Below are 23341 nucleotides of genomic sequence, written 5' to 3' on the forward strand. Positions count from 1 at the left end.
TACTTTCATATATTTACTTTCATATTTATCTCATGTCAAGATAGACATAGAAACTCACAAAATTTTTGCAACATCTCCTAAGTGGTTCACAACCACCAGTGAAACTTGCTACTCTACCTGTACTCAAAGCAGATATTGGACTGTTAAACTTCTGAAAATCTAGTAAGTTGACTCTTAGAAAAAAGGTACTGATTCAGTCAAAGGTTACATATCATCACATTTCCTTACCAATGAAAGCACCCTCCTGCATGTTCATGAAGCACTGGTTTTGTAGTTTCTCATTCTTGAAGAGACAAAGTCAATAAAATAAAATAAAGGAGAGTAGTTATAGACCTTGAATAGACATTGTGTTCCCAATTTTTACAGGGGATTCTTCAGAGTAAATGACCAAAGATACCTCATTGAACCAATGAAATACTCAGATGAGGGAGAACATTTGGTGTTCAAATATAACCCAAGGGTGCCTTTTGTTGCCAATCATTCCTGTATGGAGCTTAATTTTACCAGGAAAACTGTTCCAGAGGATACTGAATCTAAAGGAGACTACAAAATGAAAGTGAGTTATTTATTACTAAATCATCTTTACCCCAAATGAAACTTTATTTTCATGATGATGCCTAGGGAGAATGCCTATGAGTCCAGCTAGTGAAATCTAAGTGCTACTTTGAGTCTGGCACTTCATATACTACTTGAAATTTGAAAACTTTTGTTTTCGTTAGCTATGTAAAAAGTGTTTATTTCATAGAGTAAATCTCAGTTTGTTTCATCAGTTTCCAAAAAGGATGATTCTATAATCCTACATGTAGGTTGATAGCATTGGGGCTATAAGTAGTTGGAAATAATGAAAATTTAATGTCCTAAAACCTAATCTAGCGATATTGTCTTTCCTTGTCTTCCCTGCCACTTTTTGCAGTTATGGATGAAAAGCTATGTTCTTCCCTTCTTAGCATCCAAATGTTTTAAAAAACAGTTAAGGACAATTAAGGATAAAACAGGTTCAGTTTTTGGTGGGATGATTGCATAAATGTACTCCTTGGAGCTTTAGGCTTTTCTATACAACAAATCTATATCCCCTTAAATTCCTAGTGGATGTTAGCCTGTAAGCTACATGGTTCTTTTTATTTTTCATATGTCCATGATTCATACAGTGTCTGAAACATACTGGATGTCAAATGAATGTTTCTTGATTGAATAAATCAACAAATAAATGATTACTTAGTCCATAGCAAAATGGTCTCACCAAATCTCTGAACAATTTACCTCCGGCTTGTCCTCAGAGAATATGCATGTACCTCAGTGCATGCATACTGAAAGCTGAACACTTAGAAAAATTTTCTGGTATTGGTGTTTTATAGAAATAAAAGATCAGCCAGGCAAGGTGGCTCAAGCCTGTAATCCCAGCACTTTGGGAGGCTGAGGTAGGCAGATCATTTGAGGTCAGGAGTTCGAGACCAGTCTGGCGAACATGATGAAACCCTGTCTCTGCTAAAAATACAAAAAAAATGGCCGGGTGTTAGTGGCATGCACCTGTAATTCCAGCTACTTGGGAGGCTAAAGCAGAAGAATCAGTTGAACCCAGGAGGCGGAGATTGCAGTGAGCCAAGATCGTGCCACTGCACTCCAGTCTGGGTGACAGAGTGAACCCTGTCTCAAAATAAAAATAAAAAATAAAAAATCTATGAATAACAAAATTTATACATGTTTCCTTGGAATTGAGACTACTGCAAATTTGGAGGTTGGGAGAAATACAGTCAGTCCTATTAGTCCAGCTGATGTTTTAACTCTCAGTTACAGATGGATGTTTTCACATGAGCTTACTAATGAAGCATTTACTCAGTAAATGAAAAAAAAAAAAAAACACTAAATGTTAAAGTGTGTGTTTATGATTATCTACAACTCTTATTCGATCTGAAAACCTAAACAAAGCAGTACAAAAAAGAGCTAATGCATGCTGGGCTTAATACCTAGCTGATGGGTTGATAGGTTCAGGAAACCACCATGGCACATGTTTACCTGTATAACAAACCCACACATCCTGCACATGGACCCCAGAAATTAAAAAATTAAATTTAAAAAGGAAACGTGAAAAAGAAAGTCAAATAGGAAACATTGTTTCAGTAATAATACAATCTGGTGTATAGGACCCCATGTTTAATCATATAGTAGATCTCATTTAGATAAATTCATACAATTTTTATATATTCATGTGCCTTCCCTTTTTGTGTCAATAATATTAACATTGCTTACCATGAAAATATTAGGGTTTTTCTTTCAAACTTAAAGGGTTAAGATAAGAAGCATTAATTATATTTCACTGAATTTTCCTTAAATTTACAGGGCATCTACAATGAAAAGTATGTTGAATTGTTCATTGTTGCTGATGATACTATGGTAAGTTTTCAACTGAACATTTTTCTCTTTATTCTTCCTTGTAGAATTTGTAGTTATGATTCTAGCATAGAAAAAAAGGTATTCTAATCAGAGGTCCAATCTAGGCTCAAAGTCCTATTTTTAGCTTACCAAAACAGACACACATAAGAGACTGTGGGGTTCTTTGCCCAATAGCAGACTGACCCGAAATAGAGCATCCCTCCCCATTAAGAACATATGAAAATGCTGAACGACATTTAAAATGTTGAAAACATTTTAGCAACCTATTGTTAAGCTCAAAAGAAAAAGTGGAAAATCTCCAAGTACTAAAAATGAAGAAAAAAATCTCTATCAGAACAGTAAGTAAAATTCAAAGGCTTGGTGACCCCGACATATAGAATACAAAAAAGACAAGAAATTAAACCTCATGAGAAGAAAATATTGAAATTTGGAAATGAGTCCTCAGCATCATTCTCAGAGTCATAAAAGGCTGCCCATCTCAGAAAAGGGAACTAGACATGTGCCGCAGAAACTGCAAGAGGTTAAGGAAATTTTCTGTCTTCGTGTAGCCATGAGCAGGTAAAACGTTACACAGGGGAAAACAAATCCCCTGTTTGTGTTATACACAGATGTGGGACATGATATTATATATTTATACAGATAGAGAATTGTCAAGCAAACTTTTAAACATAAAAACTTATTAGAGGCCTGCAAAACTGCTGGAGGTCAAGTCAAAAATGCCCTAAAATGACTTTTTAATAATCCAAGATAAAATGAACCACATGAGGAAGAGTTAACCGACTTAAAGAAAAGGAGAATAAGCTCACCAGGAACTGTAAATCATCCAGTGATATTTCAGACTATGCTGTAACATTAAATTACAAGTTTAAAGTTATTAAAGATGTAAAGACGGATAAAAATGACATTAAAATAATCAGAAAAGACTGGACAAAAGGGCAGGCATATCTGTTTTAACATTTATAAAAGGAAAAATGATATACCATTGAAAAAATTAAACAGAAGATTAGACACATGTGAAGAAAGAATTAGTGAACTGAAGAATGGAGGAGTTAGAGAAACCACCATTTTTCCAGAGAAATAAAAAGTTGGAAACTGTAAAAGAGAACATAAGAGACATCAGTTCAGAATACAAAGTTTATGAAGAGTGAGTGAGAATGATTGTATGACAGATGACAAATGAGAGATAATTCTTGAGAATTTTCCAGAAGTAAAGGAATAAGTAAATCAGATAACATTGTAGAAAAATGTCTGAATATCAAAGGCAAAGAAAAAGCTTTAAAAATCAACTGTAAGAAGGAGATAGATGGCCTATAAGTAAACCACAAACAGCATATGTTTTAAACAAAAGAAGACATAGGTTTCTCAAACAATATGTTCAAACAGTTAATGCAAGATGTTGTAAAATTTAAATTGAGTACTAAAATATCAGGCAAGGATAATAGCTTGGGAGAAAAAAAATCATACTTAAAATGTTCAACAGAATTTTAGATTAGGAATGTAAAGGTAGTCACAATTTTACACTTTGTAAGTAAGGTATGAGTGTTAAACTTTAATGATAATATATGTGTTATTAAAGATTAAGAAGAGGTTATTAAAATTTTAACTTGGATACTAAGGAGAGGGGTTGCTTGATGTGACTTTAGTTGCATTAAAATGGGCTTTATGTGTATAGCTCTTACACATGCCGCTTTAATTGTGTCAAAATATTTAAGGGTTTCTTTATTTAGAGAAGTTCCTATGGTAAATCATCCATTTTCATTTGACAAATAGTTAATGAACATCCAATATGCTAGATTCTGAGTATTAATGATATATATGATAGCCAAGTAAAAAGGGCAGCAGAGGTCAGGTGCAGTGGCTCACATCTGTAATCCCAGAACTTTGGGAAGTCAAGGTGGAAGGATTGCTTAAGATCAGAAGTTTGAGACTAGCCTGGGCAACAAAGTACAAGAAAAGAAGAAAAAAATTGCTGGGTGTGGTGGTGTGTACCTGTGATCCCAGCTACATGGGAGGCTGAGACAGGAGGATGACTTGGGCTCAGGAGATTGAGGCTGCAATGAGCCATGTTCACCCCACTGCATTCCAGCCTGGGTGACAGAGCAAGATCTCGTCCCAAGGAACAACAACAGAAAGGGCAAGAAAGCAAGAGAAGGGTAGAAAATTCAGGCATTCCAGTCATATAAAATAAGGAAACCAAAGGCAGTCTTTGGAAAAATGTTGAGATATTTACATATCTCGAAGACAGTGAGGAATTCTCAGCAGGAAAGTGAAGTGAGGATATAGATGATAACGCTCAGAGCTACCAAATTGAAAAAAAAGACCAGGACACAAATGTCTGAATCCTGGGAAACACCAACCATTAAATAAAGATTTGTCAATAAAAGTGCAAAGCTCACACCTAACGATTCCTCCTTCCTCTTCTCTGGTTGAAAATCACTGATTGACAAAGTACCTGATCTTTGTGATCCCTAAGATAGCCTCTGAATCTTTCTCCACAGTGAATTTCAGGCAGTGAATTTTGGGCAATTCTTATCAATCAATAGAAATCCTGTTGTGAAACATATTTATCATCCAGTATTTAAGGAGATAATGGTGATGAACAATAAAATCGTAGGAGTGTATGGAGTAATAGAAACCAAGAAATTAAAAAATTTATTGAAACAGAAAATGGTCAACATTAAACATGGACAAGATGACGAGGAAGGAAAATATGTTCACAATGTATTTGAAAAGAGAATATTTGTGGGTTATTAAGAATAGTTTCAATGGAATAGTGTCAGTTATAATCAGGGTGTAGTAGACTGAGTAGTGGGAGATAAAAATTGAAGAGATTCTAAAGCTATATCTTAGTGGTATTTAGATATTTAAGATAACAGGAGAGCAATGGAAGGGTAACAAGTAGACACTGGCAAGATTCCGGAAAGGCAGGTTAATTTCTTGTTTTTATTATGAAAAACGTTTGACCATTTGAATTTATTCCTACAGGGCACCTTATGCTATTATTAAGTATATTTGATCAGGTCTAAATTGATAATTGATACAAGATCCCAATAGTACAAAAATGGAATCCAGTTATAAGGCGAGAACAAAAGTCAGAATAGATGGAACATGAAAGTCCGGTTTGTCCTCTTATCTATTTCCTGGAGGGAAGAGATAGCTACAGTTTCCTGTCCCTCTTCAGCACATCTCCAGCTCCAATGGGTTTTTTTTGTGTTTTTTTTTTTTTTGTTACTACATATTCCTTATTTTGTGAACACCAAGGACACAGAAGGGTTAATAAAGTTGCTGTTCTATGCCGTATATTGATTGCTTTGTGGCTTCAATAGGTTTATGTCATCAACATGATAACAATGGACTCTGAAGAACACTAATCAGTTGGTTTAATAAATTAATGTAATGTAGTATAATGTAACTTGAAAACAAAGTTAGAAAGAAAAACTTGAAGTAATACTAAGCCTAAGCATGTCTTTAGAAGGGCTGTATTTAGTTATCTTATATCAAAAATGTATTTAAGTTGCCTGGATTTTAGCTGAATGAAAGGAGATCTCTTTTTACATTAGGCCAATGATTTTTTTCTTTGTAATAGCTGATGATGAATGAAGTATTTTGTTGAGCTTTTATGCAACTCCTATTATTAATGAATGTTAATATAATATTTATATTTCCAGTATCGCAGGAATAGTCATCCTCATGATAAACTAAGGAACCGAATTTGGGGAATGGTCAATTTTGTCAACATGGTAAGGTTTGATACTGTTTTTGAATCAAGTCAAAAATACAAATGAAAATAACCTTTTATCACAGATCTCTGCTGGACAATTGTAGTCATCTGATATTAAGGCAAAACAAACTACAGATATTCACCAAATAAACTAATAAGCCAAAATCCACTAGAAAAAATAATAACAACCGCAGCTCTGAATTTTCAGTTTTCTACGTAAATGACATTTAATATTGAAATAAGTTTCAAAACTTGGTCTATAATCACAAAATTTATGAAGCAATGTACAAAGAATATGAATATAGATCACTATAAACCAAATCTCACTACTTTAAATCACTGCTCTGTCACCTTGTATAATGAAAAGTCTTTTAAGCTATAATTTATTGTCCATGGTTTGGCATGGAAAGTGGGGTAACTGTTTCAGTAAAATATATTAAAATGCTCAATTTGCCTAAATTAGAATGAAGCATATAACCCTTTAAAAAATACTGAATTTCAACACATTTTTTTTTGCTGACTCATTCTAAGACACATCAGCCCTAATACTAGGATAAAGAGATTCCATAAGAAAAAGCTGTAAAGAAGGCCCCTCTAGGCCAATGGTTATTAATTCACCAGTTGAGGGACATTTGTTTGTAGTTTCTGATAGAATTTTCTATAGATACCAATTATGTCAAGTTGGTTGATGGTGTTTTTCAGATCTCTATATTCATACTAATTTTCTATTTTATAACAATTACTAAGATAAAGGTGTTGAATTCTCCAGCTATAATGGTGAATTTGTCTGTCTGTCCCTTCAGTGTTACCAGCTTTTGCTTTCTATATTTCAAAGCTCTGTTGACTAGTGGCAAATGCATCTAGAATCACTATGTCTTATCGGAGAATTGACCATTTTGTCATCCTGTAATGCCCTTTTTTAACCTTTGTAAATATTCTTTGTTCTTAAGCCTACTTTATCTGATTAATACGGCCACCCACTGCAGCTTTTTTTTGATTTGTGCTTACATCTTTGGCTATCTTTTTACTTTTACCTATAACTTTATAGTTAAATTAAATTTATTGTAGATAGTATATTTTTTTTCTTTATCAAATCTGATGATCTCTGTCTTTTAATTGATATATTTGGTCAACTTACACTTAATGTAACTGTTGATATAATTGAATTAAAATCTATAATTTTGTTAATTATTTTTACTTATTCAATGTTCTTCATTTCTCTTATCCTTTGTCCTGCCTGCTTTTGGATCGAGTATTTTTTATGATTCATTCTACCCCCACCATTGGTTTTTAAAAACTATTTTTAGGGTTTAAATATGAGTGCAATATATATCTAATAAAACACAGTCTAACGTCGAATAGTGTTATACCACTACACATGTAGAAGTATCTTGTAAAAATTTACTCCAATTTATCCAATCCACCTTTAGTGCTAATATATATATATATATATATATATATAGTCAGGGCCAAGAAGAATAAGGCTACATATCACAGTCTCCAGTATAGATCTGAGGTCAGAGTTTAACTAGATATCTAACTTCAGGAGAGTTTAAAAGGCACCTAATTCTCATGATTATGAAATGACTTTTTTGGGCTCTATTGACACATGGAATTCAGTATATTCATATCCTGTAGGTTAAGAAAAGTAGAATATTAACACAAGGTTATTGCTATAGGAATGATATGAGTATCACACTTCATATTAACTAGTTACATTGCCTAGTAACTTTGTATGGATGATCATTCCATTTCTGTTCATTCCGTGTTCATAGTTTATCATTCACTTTCTTTCAAACTACTTGCACTGACTATTGTGTACTGACTATATATTCCACAATACAACACTGACACAACACTTATTCCTTTCTCTCAAAATTCCCATAATAATTACATGAACTCTGATTTCTTTTCTCCTGGCATAAAAGTACCTATCACCCAGGTGTTTACAGAGCAGGTAGGCATAGGTGTGAGGTTTATAGGCTACAACTATTTCTGCCTGCTTAGAGAAATGCCTAGTAACATTTCTCAGATTTCTTTTTTTAAAAAAGGCAGTTACAAAAATCAAGCATAAAGATCAAACACAGCAGCTAAGCTAAGTTTTTGAAAACCAACACCAGCTTTCTAACCTGCCACAGAATAAACACTTGGCCTAAAGAATGAAGGTAAGTAAGGAGCACTCACACAGCCTGCCACTGTTAGTAAATTCACAGTTTTAGGATAGTTCTAACCTCAGAACTTTAATAAATTCTTCCAGCACATCCTGAGACAGTGCCTGTAAGACTTTTGATAGGTCAAGGAAGGAGACCTTTCTGATCAAGTTTTATTGTTGACCAGAAAATTCATCAGGTATTCTGGGCAATGCACTCTGTGTTCCATTTTGATACATCTGTTTGTAAAATAAGGCTTTCACTGTCTACTTACGTACCTCACACGTTCAAGTTATTGTTTTGGGGGAAACATAAAGGAATATAGTAATGAAGAAGAACCTTTCTAGCAACTTGACTTTGTGAAAAATTGTTTTTTTTTTAACAGATTTATAAAACGCTAAACATCCATGTGACGTTGGTTGGTGTTGAAATATGGACACATGGAGACAAAATAGAACTACATTCAAATATAGAAACTACCTTGTTGAGTTTTTCAGCTTGGCAAGAAAGGATTCTTAAAACAAGGAAGCATTTTGATCATGTTCTATTACTCAGGTTTGTGACTGCTCTATTTCCTTGCAGATTTTACGTGGATTATTACAAAAGAAAACAAAAAATGAACAGAAAAAAAAAACTTTTTCAGCAGTAACTTTTGGGTAGTACACAGGGACAAAATGCTATTTGTAGCTATACAGAAAATTTCCAACGAAGCACAGTGGCTTATACCTTTAATCGCAACATTTTAGGAAACCAAAGTGGGAAGACTGCTTTAGTCTAGGAGTTCAAGACCAGTTCCAGGCAACATACCAACACCCCATCTGTACAAAAAAATTAAAAATTAGCTGAGCATGGTAGCATGCACCTGTGGTACCAGCTACTTGGGAGGCTAAGGCTGGGGGATCTCTTGAATCCAGGAGGTTAAGGCTAACATGAGCTGTGATTGTGCTACTGCACTCCAGCCTGAGTGACAAAGAGAGACCCTGTCTCAATGAATAAATAGAAAGTTTTCAAGTGGACTACTTCATAATCTTTTTTCTAACATTAATACTAGAAAAGAAAAATTCTGATATATTCATATTGCTTGGTAGGCTTAAAATGCCATTAGGTAAACAAAGTGTTTTTGGAATCCATTTACATTTCTTATCAGCATCCAGTGCTAACTCCTCCCACCCTCCCAGTGTTGTACCATTCTAATACTCTACCAAACTTGCATTTTTGGGAAAGCACCTCACTTTCTGGACATTCCCCCCATCAAAATCTGCCTACCTGGTGACCAGTCCTTCAATACCATCTTCTCTACTATATAATGGAACAGGAACCTTACCTGATAAGTGAAACCTGTCACAGCTTTAATATGCCTAAGTAAAAGTGTGACTTTGTCTAGACTACTCAATCTTTAATTTCTTGAAAAAAGGGACTTTCTTATTATTTTTGTTATTCAAGATACCTAGCACAGTACTTAGCCCAGAGGAAAAGGATAGGTAATTATGGAACTGAATCTAATATAACCTAGTATTTAGTACAGTCCTGTTATCCTAAAGAATGCTAAATTGTGGAAGAACTACTTTGGAGCAATGCCATCTTTTAGCATTTCTTCTGATGCCTTTAAAGCTACTACATTAGAATAATATCCACTTTTCCTATCTTATGTACCCGTAATACTGGTATTTCCCCTAAAGTCTGCAAACCCAGCCTGGTAATCTATTATTATTTAATTGTTGACTTTCAGTATGAACTCAAAAACCTGAAGTTTCCAATACCTGTAGTCAGAAGTCCAATTCTGTCCTTTGGCAGATTAATGAGAGTGAATCAGACCTTCAAAGTAATGTAATTTCTGGTTTTTGTATCTGGAATGGCCCATAGCATGTATCTCCAGAGGTATAGTTGTGCCTGGGCTTGGACTTGAATATTCATGCATTAGCATGCCCCAAAATCATGGGGAATGGAGAGTAGCAAAGTATTACCATAAATTTCAGAGTGGGTAAGATTAACTACTTTGTCCTCTCTTTATACATGTATTTTTAAATACTTAATAAATAAAACCAACAATATTTTGAATGGGTGTAAGTAGAAAACTGTTTAACTTCCTTAGAATATCTCCTATTCTAACCAGTAGTTATCAATAGGATGCCTGCGAGTAAGGAGATAGGGTGAAATGCTACTAAATAGCCAATTAAGCATCATGTTTGGGACTTCTTACGTGTTAAGTTTCTTGGGTATCTTCCCTTCTGTATTCACTTAGATATAGAAGTGGCAAGACAGTATATACGGCATTATCATGGTATTACTTGGTTTCAAGTAACTGAAATAGTCAGTTTCAAATACCGATGGTCAAATACTTATGCCTAAAGTGTAGGAAGAGAAACATTTCAAAGATAAAAAAAAAAAATGGAGTGTATCTTAACCAAAAAAGGTAAAGACTTAAAGGGGTCATTTAGTCTGACCACCTTTCTCGTCTTTGAGTTCTATTACATTCCAGATATGGTCCTTCTGCCTTTAAAAGGCTCTTTTTAAAGTGGTTCAACTCTAAATACTATTCCTGAAATCAAATCAAATTTTGATTCCTATAATATAAATATCTACATTTGTCTTTTCAAGTAATCCAACGACAGTCCTCATTTTGTCTGACAACTCCTTTAAATGTTTTATTATAGCTATCAAATCCCACCTGAGTTTCTATGGTTGATTAAAAGTCTTAATGTTTTTCAATCATAGCTAATCAATCATGGTGTTAAGTCCATTCACCGTGTTACTTATTTATTTTCCTTCTAAGCACTTTTAAACTTCATTAATTAATTAATTTCTCATCTTGTAAGTGGTTTCATCCAAAGCTGAGGGCAGAGTAGAGGAGAGTCAGGTAAAATGGAATTTCAATTTTATTTTTTGAATTGTATTTTTTTGTTTTTGTTTTATACCTTTCTATAATGTCAGCTTAAGATTTCACTGGCTTTTTCAATGCCTGTAGTATCCCACAGATTAAAGATGAGCTCAATTTCAACTAAGGTCAGCCTCAATTCCAAAACTCCAGAAATAAGAAGGCATTTTCACATGCAAAAGCAATGGCATTGTTGGGGTTCACTGCAATTTGATATTTGTGTTAACTAAACTATGAACTCAGATTGAAGAGTGTATTTGCATCTTTTTCATAGTGGGAAGTGGCTCTACACACAAGTGCAAGGAATTTCTTATCCAGGGGGTATGTGCCTGCCCTATTATTCCTCCGGTGTCATTAAGGTGGGCTGTGTTTTATTTATATTACCTAATCAAAAATGTTTGAATAAAATTTCTGTAATGTCCTGAGTTCCATGGAAAGAGATCATGTGTGCATTTTCTTATATATACTCACGAAGATATGTCACAAATAGACTGTTTTGTTTTCTTTATTAAATGAGTAAAAATTTCTCATTAAAAGTTATATATAAATATTGAAGGTAAACTAGTTTTGTTCAGAGTTTGGAAAGATGGCATAGCACAGATCAGCATACAATGATTAGTAAAGCTCCTTTGCATATGACATATGCTATTTATAAGGACAAATAATGTCCACAAAAGTTGATGGCTCATTTAGCAAGTGAGGATAATTGTTCTTGTGCTGTTAATGAGATACATAAACCACTTCATATATCATTTCAAGAGAGCCTTTCAATTCACTTTTAGAAAGCATAAGGCCTATAAACTGTTGACTCTGTTTATGTGATCCTTTCCAAAGTCTCTAAGCTTCTAGTAAATGTTGTGCAAGTAATCCCATCTGAGAGATTCTTGAAAACATGAAGGTTTCTATTTATTTCCTTTACGTTGCTGCCTAGTCATTGCTATGCCTTTTCTGGTATTAAGACTATAAACTTAAAAGCTAGTACTTATATAAATGACCACATGACTTATGTATTATATAGTTATTTTTATGCTTATAGATTTTCCTATGGTATTTCAGTAACATCAGTTTTGGATCATAAAGTCAATTTAATCTGATACATGCGGTTAGATTATGCTACTTAGACTATGATATATGCTACTTAGATTATGATATTATAACCACTCCAGGACACATGTTAAACTTTGTATGAGTAAGATGAGATGACAAAATTTGGTATGTTTTATTAGCTTTATAGTAATCTGACAGCCTACCTCTCTCAGGAAATTAATTTTTTATTAACATAGAAATTAAAGCAGTTAACAACTAATTCTTCCATGGATTTGATATATCTGACATTTAAGTTTTTCTCATAATGGAAACTTCCTCTTTAAGATTGTATAGCCTTGTTGTGCCGTATGAAACTACACATTGAAAATGAGAACCTCACATGTTTTTATTTGTATTGAATTTGAATATCTAGTACAAAGAGGACAATCAATATTATTTCTTATATTGTGTAGGATATTTCTATCAGTTCATTCTAGCTGTTTTAACAAAATGTCACGAATGAATGACTAAGAAACAACAGAGATTTGTTTCTCACAGTTCCAGAGGCTAGGAAATCCAAGATCAAGGCCTTAGCAGATTGGGTATCTGGCGAAGTCTCTCTGGCTTATAGTTGACCACTTCTCGCTATGTCCTGACATGGTAGAAGGAGCAGGGAATCTCATTCGAGCCTCTTTTATAAGACCATTAATCCCACTTATGAGGGCTCTGCCCCCATGACTTAATCACTTTCCAAAGACTTCACCTCCTATTATCACCACCTTGAGGTTAGTTTTATTCCTTCAACATATGAATTTTGAGAGGTAAAAACCACAGCAATATTAGCTAACAGTTTTTAGCTATTTATAAGAATGAGTTTCTATAAATCTAACAATGACTATTATTAAACCACAAAGAAAGAAACTCAAAATGTTAGAGCTACAGATACTTAAAAAGTCACTTTCTTAACTATTACATAATTAAACAAAATGAGATACAGGGGACAGAAGTAATTCGGTCCGTGCCTTTTTAAATAGGTACCAGTTAACTAGGAGCTAGAAACCAAGTCTTTTAACCACTAGTTTGAAGCACTATGTACTACAGTGTGCTATCTTTCAAAAATTTCTAAAGCAATTGTTTTTTTTTTTTTTTATCAGGATCTTTTACCTGACACAAATATAGTTGCAAACAGAATGGCCCATCAATTGGGGCACAGCCTCGGGATGCAGCATGATGAGTTCCCATGCACCTGTCCCTCAGGAAAATGTGTGATGGACAGTGATGGAAGGTGAGGTTCTAACAATATAGAGAATACACTTAAATATTTCAGAAGTGGATTTCGAGTCAAAATCCATTATTGCAGCATATGTTGTTATGCCATGTAATTTCCTAAAAAATCTGTTACATAATAAACTAAGCATGGGAATTTTTCTTCTGAAGCTAAATCTTGCCAACTGGTAGTGTTTCTCTCTGGTGATACTGTGAGAGAAATTTCAAAACTCTTTCTAGGTGCATTGCAAAAGTATACCATGAACAATTAGTACCAATCACTACCAAGGCAATTAGGGGAGAAATAGACTCTGTATGCCTTGTTTTGTCACCTTTTCGATAAGCTATAATGTCTTCTTTCACATCTTTACTCAAATGTTTGTCCCACAAAAGTTTGCCCTGGCCCCCGATCTAGAGCACACATATATCCTGGCATTTCAACTCCCACTCCTTTTGTTTTTTGTCTTCTCCTTAGTACTTACTACTATCTAGCATATTCTCTGTTTTATGCATTTAGCTTATTTATAATTTTACTCTCCTGCTAGAATATAAGCTAGTTCCCCCAAGGTCAGAGGATTTTATCTGTTTGGATCACTGTTACATCACCATTATACTAGAAAAGTCCCAAGCACATAGTAGATACACCATAAATAGTTACAAAATAAATGAATGTCCAGCATTCCCCATTGTACTGCAAATTACCATGCAGTCAGGTTCTAAGTCTTGCATAAGTCTGAATTCCTTCATAGCAGGTATACATAAAGCATTGTATATAGTAAGAAAAGTTTCTTAATGACCAATGCTTCCAAACATAGATTAAATGAAGTAAAGTGGCTAACACACCCAAACGTGATGACTGGCATAGAGTAAGAACTCAGTAATTAATATTTAGCTTTACATTATTATTTACATAATTAGTAATATTTTTCAGAGTCCTGCCATCTCAGTCTAATGAAATCAAGATTCTAAAGTCCTACCATATTTAATTATTAATTCAATAAAAATGTTAAGGGAGTCAAAAGAAAAGGAAGATGGAAGGGAGATAGATTTCATTTTAAGAAGTATATCACATTCTTAAGGATATGCGTATTATTAAATACACCGTTTGTCTTAACAAATTTACAGAGAACCACTTTGTGCCAGGCACTGTGTTAACTAGTGTTTTGTTTTTAAATCGTACATGATACAATTATTGCTTTGACATGCTTGTAATCTAGTAGGGATGATAAACAAGTACATAGGTTATTTCGAGAGGATCAAATTAAAGAGGATTTAGAAGCAGTAAACATAGAAAATCAGGCTATAATGTGGGCTTCAGGAAGGATTTGCTGGAAGATGTACAGCCAAGATACTTTTACTAAAATAGCATGGGTTAGCTGTGTTTTGAGAAGGTATTTTCTATAATAAAGAACCCAGTTACTTACATTTACATTGGTTCTTTCTAAATGCTTCATAAAATGCTCACAGCTGCTGTAGCACTCTGCATGGATATGATTAATCTTTATTTTACCTCATTCTATCTCTAGCATTCCTGCACTAAAATTCAGTAAATGCAGCCAAGACCAATACCAGCAATATCTGAAGGATCACAAGCCAACGTGCATGCTCAACATTCCATTTCCTTACAATTTCGATGATTTCCAATACTGTGGAAACAAGAAGGTGGATGAGGGTGAAGAGTGTGACTGTGGCACTGGTCAGGTATGTACAAATGATGTGATCTTTAAATTGCAAAGTTTATGACCAGGTAGAACCTGGGCAGATTGCAGCCATTAATCAAATCAACCACAGTGTTCCTTGTAAAGCTTTTTTAAATTAAAAAAAAAAAAAAGTTTTTAATTTTTTTTAAAAAAACAGCTTTCCATTTTTATTTTATAAAGCAAATTATTGGTTCAGTCTCATTCCAAGGCTTCTTATCAAGTCATAAATCATGGGTAGTGACCTTGCTGCAGACCAGCAGCATCACCTTTCCTGTTTATATGTAATTGGTTCTGCTTGTGAGAGGGTCCATAAGTGTCCTTAAGTCTGATCTCTCATGCACAGTTGGAATCTGCTCTACAAAATCTCTTACTCAATCAAGTTTTATTTACTACCTTATGAAGCAAACCTATATCACAGTTGGGCGGTTCCAACTGTATTAGAAAACTCTTTCTTAATAGAGCAGAAACCTTTTTCTTAATAGAGCAGAAACCTTCTACTGTTTCATGTATTTATTGTAGTTGTGGTCTCTGGAGCATTTAGGAAAAGCCCTTGAGGCAAATTTGAAAGTAATTCTTGATACGCTTTTCCCCAACATAGAAGCTTTTTGTTTTAAGAGCTTATCACATAGGTGTGTGTTCTAGACAACTGCCTCTCAAATTAATAAGTACAGATGAATCACCAGGGGACACTGTTACAATATGGACTCAGATTCAGTAAGTATGGAGTGGTGCTCAGATTCTGCACACCTACCTAGCTGCAAGGTTACACTGATGTTGCTGGCCAGAAGACCACAACTTTGATATCTACAGTCTAGATAATGCACAATTCAAGGACTGTCAGAGACTCCATAATCAGACTGGAGACAGTGACCTGTCCAAAGGGCATAAGAATGTCTTCAAATGTCTCAGCTTAGATGTAATGAGGTGCTTAATTTTAGAAACAAATCCTCCAGTCCATATGCATTCTTTGGAATGGTTCCATGAATTCATTCTTACATGTGAAGTACCTTATCCAGCCAGACTCCATTTTCTTTGAGGTTTTAATTTTGTTTGAGAAAACAGGGCATAAGTTACTGTTTTGATGCTATTTAATGATATATCAAAAAATAAAAGTGAGCCAGAAACATCTGACAGCTTGAGCAAAAGGTAAAATCAGATCTTCAGCAGCTGAACTGTCTCACATCACACTTCAGTACAGGGAAGTGGTAAGATCCTTCAAGGAAATGGAGATCATTAGGATAGTGGAAGATTGCAAATGTTGGACTCCCTAATTCTGTCAATGAGAATCCATTACGTGTAGTGTACCGAATAGCACGAGAGAAGGAGACACAGTGAAAGTCCCAAACAGCAGTTCCAAACAGTAATCTTTATGTATACACCATAGCCAACAATCACGCATTAGTATTTAACTCTAGCAGATTACACAGAAGCACAACTAATTAATTCTTCAAACAGGAGTCAAAGCACATATCAACTTCTCATCTTTCTTTTGTGATTATTGCCAGGAGTGTACTAATCCTTGCTGTGATGCACACACATGTGTACTGAAGCCAGGATTTACTTGTGCAGAAGGAGAATGCTGTGAATCTTGTCAGGTAAGGTCGTGACAAGGTCTGCATTGCCAGGAGAAGTGTTTTTTCTGTTTAAGAATATGTAGGATCCAAGAGTTATCTAACCATTGGAGAACCCTGCACCGTTGATTCCAGAATGAAGCTAGGCTTGCAAGTACCCATCAGAGATTCTTGTGAGATGCTCCAACATCTGAGCATTGGGCTGTGCTATGGCCTGGGGAGTGGAGAAACTTCAAGTAGCAATTGGAGTTTTAGGAGGGAAGTCAAATGACCAACTCTTCCCTTGCTCCTTTGTAAATAATCACCAGTCTGTTTAACCTTAGCTGAGAGGATAGGTGAACTCCCAAGCGTGAGCTCAAAGGGAAAGGGGGGTTATTTTAGGATTGGCTAGTAAGTAGAGAAACGTTCCTAAGGAAGACAACCAGAAACCCCAATGGCTCTGTCCTGGGGTTTATTGACGCTTCTTTCACCCAATATGTTGTAAACTCATAAAGAAAACAAACATGTCTTATGCATCTTCAAATTCATCTAGAACCCAGCATAATCAAATTCATATTGAATGGCTGAATGAGAGATTCTCTGTGCAGTTCCCTCCAGCAGTGAAAGCAAGGGTATTTTTCTCCAGCTCATATGCAGGAATTTGATTCACTGAGACTGGAGATTTCCTCCTCATAGGCAGGTGTTCCCAGTTCTAGGTGGGTAGGGGGCAGGCAGGTTGTATACTGGATCCCCTGGGACAAAGACAAGAAAAATAAGAACACCTGCCCATTTCTTCACCTGATGTACATCCCAACTCTGTCCAAGGCTGTTCTAATACCAAATTTCAAAAACATCATTCTGTCATTCCTAAAATCACATGAGTGCCAATACATTTACAAATGATAATGATTCTTGGTGGAATGGAGAAGGAAGTTGTGATCTATTCTTAAAAACTTTTTAAGATAAATACATCACCTTTCTACCCACTTACAAAACCTTACTGACCTAAATGTATCCAGGAGTCTTTTTGTTTTTCCTCAACAGATTAAAAAAGCAGGGTCCATATGCAGGCCAGTGAAAGATGAATGTGATTTGCCTGAAATGTGCACTGGCCACTCGCCTGCATGTCCTACGGACCAGTTCATAGTCAATGGATTTCCTTGCAAGAACTCAGAAGGCTACTGCTTCATGGGGAAGTGTCCCACTCGTGGGGATCAATGCTCCGAATTATTTGATGATGGTGAGAGACAATCACAGTGAATGATTCACACAGATGATGGCCTATATTTCTGTTATTTCCCTGTAGGAATTGGGTCAAGATCAGAGAAGAAAACACTACTAACCAATACACTAACAAATATAGGTGCACGAATTATTATTAGATTTTAGCCAATTGAATCTCATGATGAAGGACAAAGCATCACGATCATTATAAAGGATAATGCATCATGACCAAGTGTTACTGCAGTAATGCAAAGAAACTTCACCATTCAAAAAAGCAATGAAGCTAATTTAGTATATTATCAATGAAAGTGTATAATCATTTGATCATATCAATAGATGCAGGAAAAATATTTGAAAAAAATCTAAAATCTATTCCTGAGAAAACTCAGTAAACTAGGAATATAAGCAATATATGAAGATCTAAGAAAAATGTTGAAAATCCTGCAGATGTCCCTGCAAATCACAGCTTGTTCAATGACTGTAGCAACAGCTACGATTTCCAATACATTCAGCTCACTTAAAAAACTGAGTGGACAGGCACGGTGGCTGATAGCTGTAATTCCAGCACTTTGGGAGGCCAAGGCAAGAGGATCATTTGAGGCCAGGAGTTTGAGACCAGGCTGGGTAACATGGCAAGGCTTTGTCTATATATACACAGCCAAGCATAATGGTGCACACCTGTAGTCCCTAGCGACATGGGAGACTGAGGCACCAAAAATCTTTGGAGCCCAAGCCTCAGGCTGCCATGAGCTATGATCATGCCACTGCATTCCAACCTGGGCTACAGAGTGATACCCTGTCTCAAACAACAACGATAAAACAAGACAAAACCTGTAAGCAAAGATTAACTACAAAGGCATTAGCTTTTAAAAAAATTAGCTGATGAAGAAAGCATCATTCTTGATAAGATTATCTCTTTGAAATGATGAAACTGCCCATTAGGATTTAAGTCATAAAGAAGGAATCGAAAGCCCCAAATTTTAAGGCTAATAATTAAGTGACTATTGCCACATGCAAGTGCCAATACAAATATAACGTTGGCAGTATTTTTAAGTCAGGATATTTTTGTTTGGTGGGGTGGTCTTGTTACATAGTTCCAGAGGTTCTGAATGCTGTGACCAGGCCCTCGGCATCCCATAAGCCTTGTGTTTTTTATTGTGCAACATTGCAGAGCATGCCCCCACTCTATCACCCAGAACACATATATGACATTTTAGCGGAAATGCCTCTGCTGAATGTCACTGGACCATAGCCATAGTGGATCTTTCTCTGGTTAAGTATGATGATTACTTATCATTTTATCCATTTATACTCTTTTTTATGCCAGATGTGATTCCAAGAAAGTAAAAACGAGTCTTAATTGACCATTAGAATGGACAAAATAAATGTGTGATTTTTTTTAAGTTTACACTGAAAGTTTCAGGAATGAAACCACATGATGCTAATATAATTCTCATTTATTTGTCCTGAGGTTTAAATGAGAACTATATGTAAATGTACATAGCACGGTGATTGGTATATATTTAGCACTCGATATGTGTGGGTTTGTTTTTTGAGACGGAGTCTCGCTCTGTTGCTAGACTGGAGTACAGTGGTGCAATATTGGCTCACAGCAACCTCTGCCTCCCAGGTTCAAGTGAATCTCCTGTCTCAGACTCCCAAGTAGCTGGGATTACAGGCACATGCCACCACGTCTGGTTAATTTTTGTATTTTTAGTAGAGACAGGGTTTCACCAGGTTGGCCAGGATGGTCTCGATCTCTTGACCTCGTGATCCTTAGATAGACTCATGTGTCGTAGGCTAACAATCTAGGCAAGAATATTTATCTGGGTCTTTTAGTATTTCTATATTTACTAGGAATTGCAGGTTAACAGTATCTCTTTTCACAAGCAGAGAACTCCAGATTCCTTGGAAAGCCTGCCCACCAGTTTTTCAAGTCCTTACTACATCACACCTGTATGTTCCCCCTCCCATTCCTCTTGGTGATGGCCTGTGTCCTTTCCACTAATAATTTTTATGCAACTTAACCATTTGTTGGTTCCTTGAAAAGGCCCAAAAATATCACATCGATAGCTCTCTGACTGGAAGTAGAAATGGGACACTCTCTCATAGAGACTTACTTCTTAACAGTGTGGAGATTAGGGTGAAGAGGGTGAAGTGAGCCAGACAAGTCTTGGGGCAGACCTAGTCTTTGTTTAAAATGTTGGCATTCATTTTGTTCATCATGATAAATGTATTTTCTTGAAAATTAATTTTGATATTTTAAACTAACACATTTGCACATAATTTATCTTAATTGCTGAATTAGTTTTCACCCCTTAAATTCTGTTCCTGAGACCAATGCCTCACTCTCCTCACTCTAGTCCTGGCCCCTGTTCTGAAAGGCAAAAAACAGTGATGGTTTTCAGTGAGTCCTTGATCAGCCAGAGGGCACTCCCCTGGAACCCTCATTTAGCAGAGGGAGTATAATGCCTGCATCTTTATTTATAAAGGAGAAACAAAATAGCCATATTAGCACACACATGCATTAGAGACTGAGTCAACAGACACACACACACACACACACACACACACACACACACACACACACACACAAACACAAACACACAGATAGAGAATGATTACAGGATTTCTAGGAATTGCCCAAATAGCTAGAGTCTCTATCTCTGCATCCTCAAGGTTACTCCATAGAGCACTTATTACTCAGAACTGGGTGCTGAATACACATAGATTTTCAACTCTGTATTTTTAAAAGCAACCATTCTCATTAAGCTTTCTTTATGGATGACTAAAACGCTGTGATTCGTTGATTAGTTCTAGTCTGTGGTTGCACAGAATCTTCAGTTCACACAAAAGGATCACAGGAAGTGCCAAACAGCTGGCGGAGTTGTATGAATGAATTACTCCTTGAACCAGTGCAGTCTATGTTTCAAATCAATTTTACTGGGATTCCAACAGAGATGTTATCGGAATGAAAGTGCTAATAATTAAAAAGCGTTTGAAAATCTCTTATCTAATACATTCTCAGGAAGATTCACACATTTTACAAGGAATAATGGTTTCTGATAGAACTTCACTTAACCAGAACTATCTATCCTCCTCTTCCCAAATCCTATAGGAATTTACAAACTGTGTTAAGCAGAGGTGGTCTGCATATGTGTGTATGTGCTCATGTGTCTGTGTGCATATACATGTCTGTGTGTGGATGCACATGACTGTAACATCTGGTGCAGCTCCTGATACAACATAATTCATTTATTATAGAAACCTGCAAGTAAAGATTCAAGAGGAACTGCAGATCCCAATCAAAATGCCAAGTGGTAGGTTACCCTGACAGATAGCACCTCCCTTTGTTATTTTTCAAACGCTGGCATAATTTAGTGTTCTTTAACTACTCATTGACTTACTGGGGATATCTTCTGTACTTATCAACAGAATAAAAGGGTCAGAATTGTTTTAGCTGACATGCTTAAATTTCTAATATATAATTCTGCTAAGGTTGTTTTAATCCAAAACTTTCAAGCCAGACCAAAGGAGCAATCTAGAATTCAACAGTGCCAGAGTCTCAATACAGGTCAGGAGCACGATTCTTTCAGACTTTTGTCGGTCAGAGGGAACAAACCCACAGGTTTTCTTCAATATGTTAAAGGACTTAGTAATGTTGGGAATCACAGCAAAGGAACAGTTTCCTTGGTGATGACTTTTCTAAATCTTCCCCTTACCAAATCAGTAAGTGGGAGGGTTGATTACACATTTGACTTAGTATGTCTGTATTAGAACATTTATCCAAAAATTGTGATTTATGTCAAAGGGAAAGAAAATGAGCATGGCTTGAGTATACTTCGAGTTTGTTTTCATTTCTTCCTTCTTTCATTTTTGCTGAGTTTTTACAGTGTACTAGGCACTGGATTAGTATGAAGGTTCCTTCCACAAACTGTTCTTGGGCCGGGCGCGGTGGCTCACGCCTGTAATCCCAGCACTTTGGGAGGCCGAGGCGGGTGGATCACGAGGTCAAGAGATCGAGACCATCCTGGTCAACATGGTGAAACCCCGTCTCTACTAAAAATACAAAAAATTAGCTGGGCACGGTGGCGTGTGCCTGTAATCCCAGCTACTCAGGAGGCTGAGGCAGGAGAATTGCCTGAACGCGGGAGGCGGAGGTTGCGGTGAGCCGAGATCGCGCCATTGCACTCCAGCCTGGGTAACAAGAGCGAAACTCTGTCTCAAAAAAAAAAAAAAAGTGTTCTTATGAGGAATTTTGCTTAATACAGATATACCGTCTCCCTCCACTGAAAAGCACGGTATCTTCTAATGATCCTGCCACTCCACAATGACAAACCTCTCCCACAGAGAGTAGAGAGTGGAGACACTCCTTAGTGCAAGCAAACTGGCATCCCATAATGAAAACACAGTTATTTTCTTTCATAATAGGCCTATTTATTTTATAACTGCTTAATTAGCAATGGCTAGGGAGATCTCTAAAAGCACAAACAAATGTGGGACTACAGAATCCAGAAAGGTTATTCTAATTAGTAGATATAAATGAAGAAATATATAGTTCACAGATTTTATAGAAAACAACTTATTTTTAACCATCTGTTTCTATTTAGAGCTTGAAGTTGGATATACAAAATGGCTGTGCACGCCCAGGCTGGGGATTCTGGATCCCAAGATCTTCACAACCTTACCTAGATATTTGCTACTCAAATTTTTGGTAGTTCTTCTAATGTTCTTTATCCAGACAGAATATGTTTAAGAGAAACAACTTCTTCCTGTTAATACTCACCAGTAGAATTCACACTCTCTATCACAGACATATGCTGCAGAAAAAAATTTCTTAAGGTCTTTCAAATGCTCTTTAGCGCAATATCAAAATTTGTACCCTTGCTGTAGGGTTTTTCCTACAAAATGTTACTCTAGTTTCTTTTAAGAGTCAAACTTCTAGGATGATAACTTATAGTCTAATAAGTAAAACACTGCATATAAAAAGTTACTTCTTTGAAAACATAAAAATACTTTTTAAAAACTTCAACATGACATCATTATCACTAATTCTGGCTTAAATGAAATTCCTGTAGAAATGCCAAAGACGGCAGGGCAGAGTGACACGGATTCCACCAGGTCATTTACAGTGAAAGAGGCAAAAGAATAGTGGCCAGAACTGCAAGATAGTCCTTAAGATAACAGTGGCAGGAAAGGAAGACACAGAATGCTCCTGGCAATTCTAAATTCCTAGGTTTGCCTTTCTAGAAATTCTTAAGAAGCTGACAGAGAAATCAGACGGTGACAAGAATTTCAGAAAATTTATTCCAAGTGAGAGGACATACTCACAACTCTTAAGAAGGGTTTCTAAGGTCTTTATCATGTGCAACTTGACCATGTGCCATTTCTGTGCAATCTCTGCCCCCTCCCTGTCTGTTATGGGATGGGGGTGGTTA

The 23341-nt window shown here is 35.9% G+C and overlaps 1 protein-coding gene across 1 annotated transcript in view; it reads left to right on the top strand.

Annotated features, from left to right (window-relative positions):
* The window catches only part of ADAM7 (ADAM metallopeptidase domain 7), a 40017-nt gene extending 18790 nt beyond the window's left edge, over window positions 1-21227 (top strand). The window contains exons 6-17 of the mRNA XM_064368771.1: window positions 367-556; window positions 2338-2391; window positions 6060-6131; window positions 8648-8817; window positions 11412-11496; window positions 13318-13448; window positions 14956-15130; window positions 16635-16724; window positions 17724-17935; window positions 19231-19246; window positions 19761-19859; window positions 21168-21227. Coding sequence (XP_064224841.1) covers window positions 367-556; window positions 2338-2391; window positions 6060-6131; window positions 8648-8817; window positions 11412-11496; window positions 13318-13448; window positions 14956-15130; window positions 16635-16724; window positions 17724-17935; window positions 19231-19246; window positions 19761-19859; window positions 21168-21227 — 1354 coding nt within the window. The remainder of the gene's footprint in view (window positions 1-366; window positions 557-2337; window positions 2392-6059; window positions 6132-8647; window positions 8818-11411; window positions 11497-13317; window positions 13449-14955; window positions 15131-16634; window positions 16725-17723; window positions 17936-19230; window positions 19247-19760; window positions 19860-21167) is intronic.
* The last annotated feature ends 2114 nt before the right edge of the window (window positions 21228-23341 follow it).

The sequence above is a fragment of the Aotus nancymaae genome, unplaced genomic scaffold, assembly GCF_030222135.1.
Source record: "Aotus nancymaae isolate 86718 unplaced genomic scaffold, 86718_ANA_hifiasm-v0.15.2.pri h1tg000079l, whole genome shotgun sequence".
Classification (NCBI taxonomy): Eukaryota; Metazoa; Chordata; class Mammalia; order Primates; family Aotidae; genus Aotus; species Aotus nancymaae.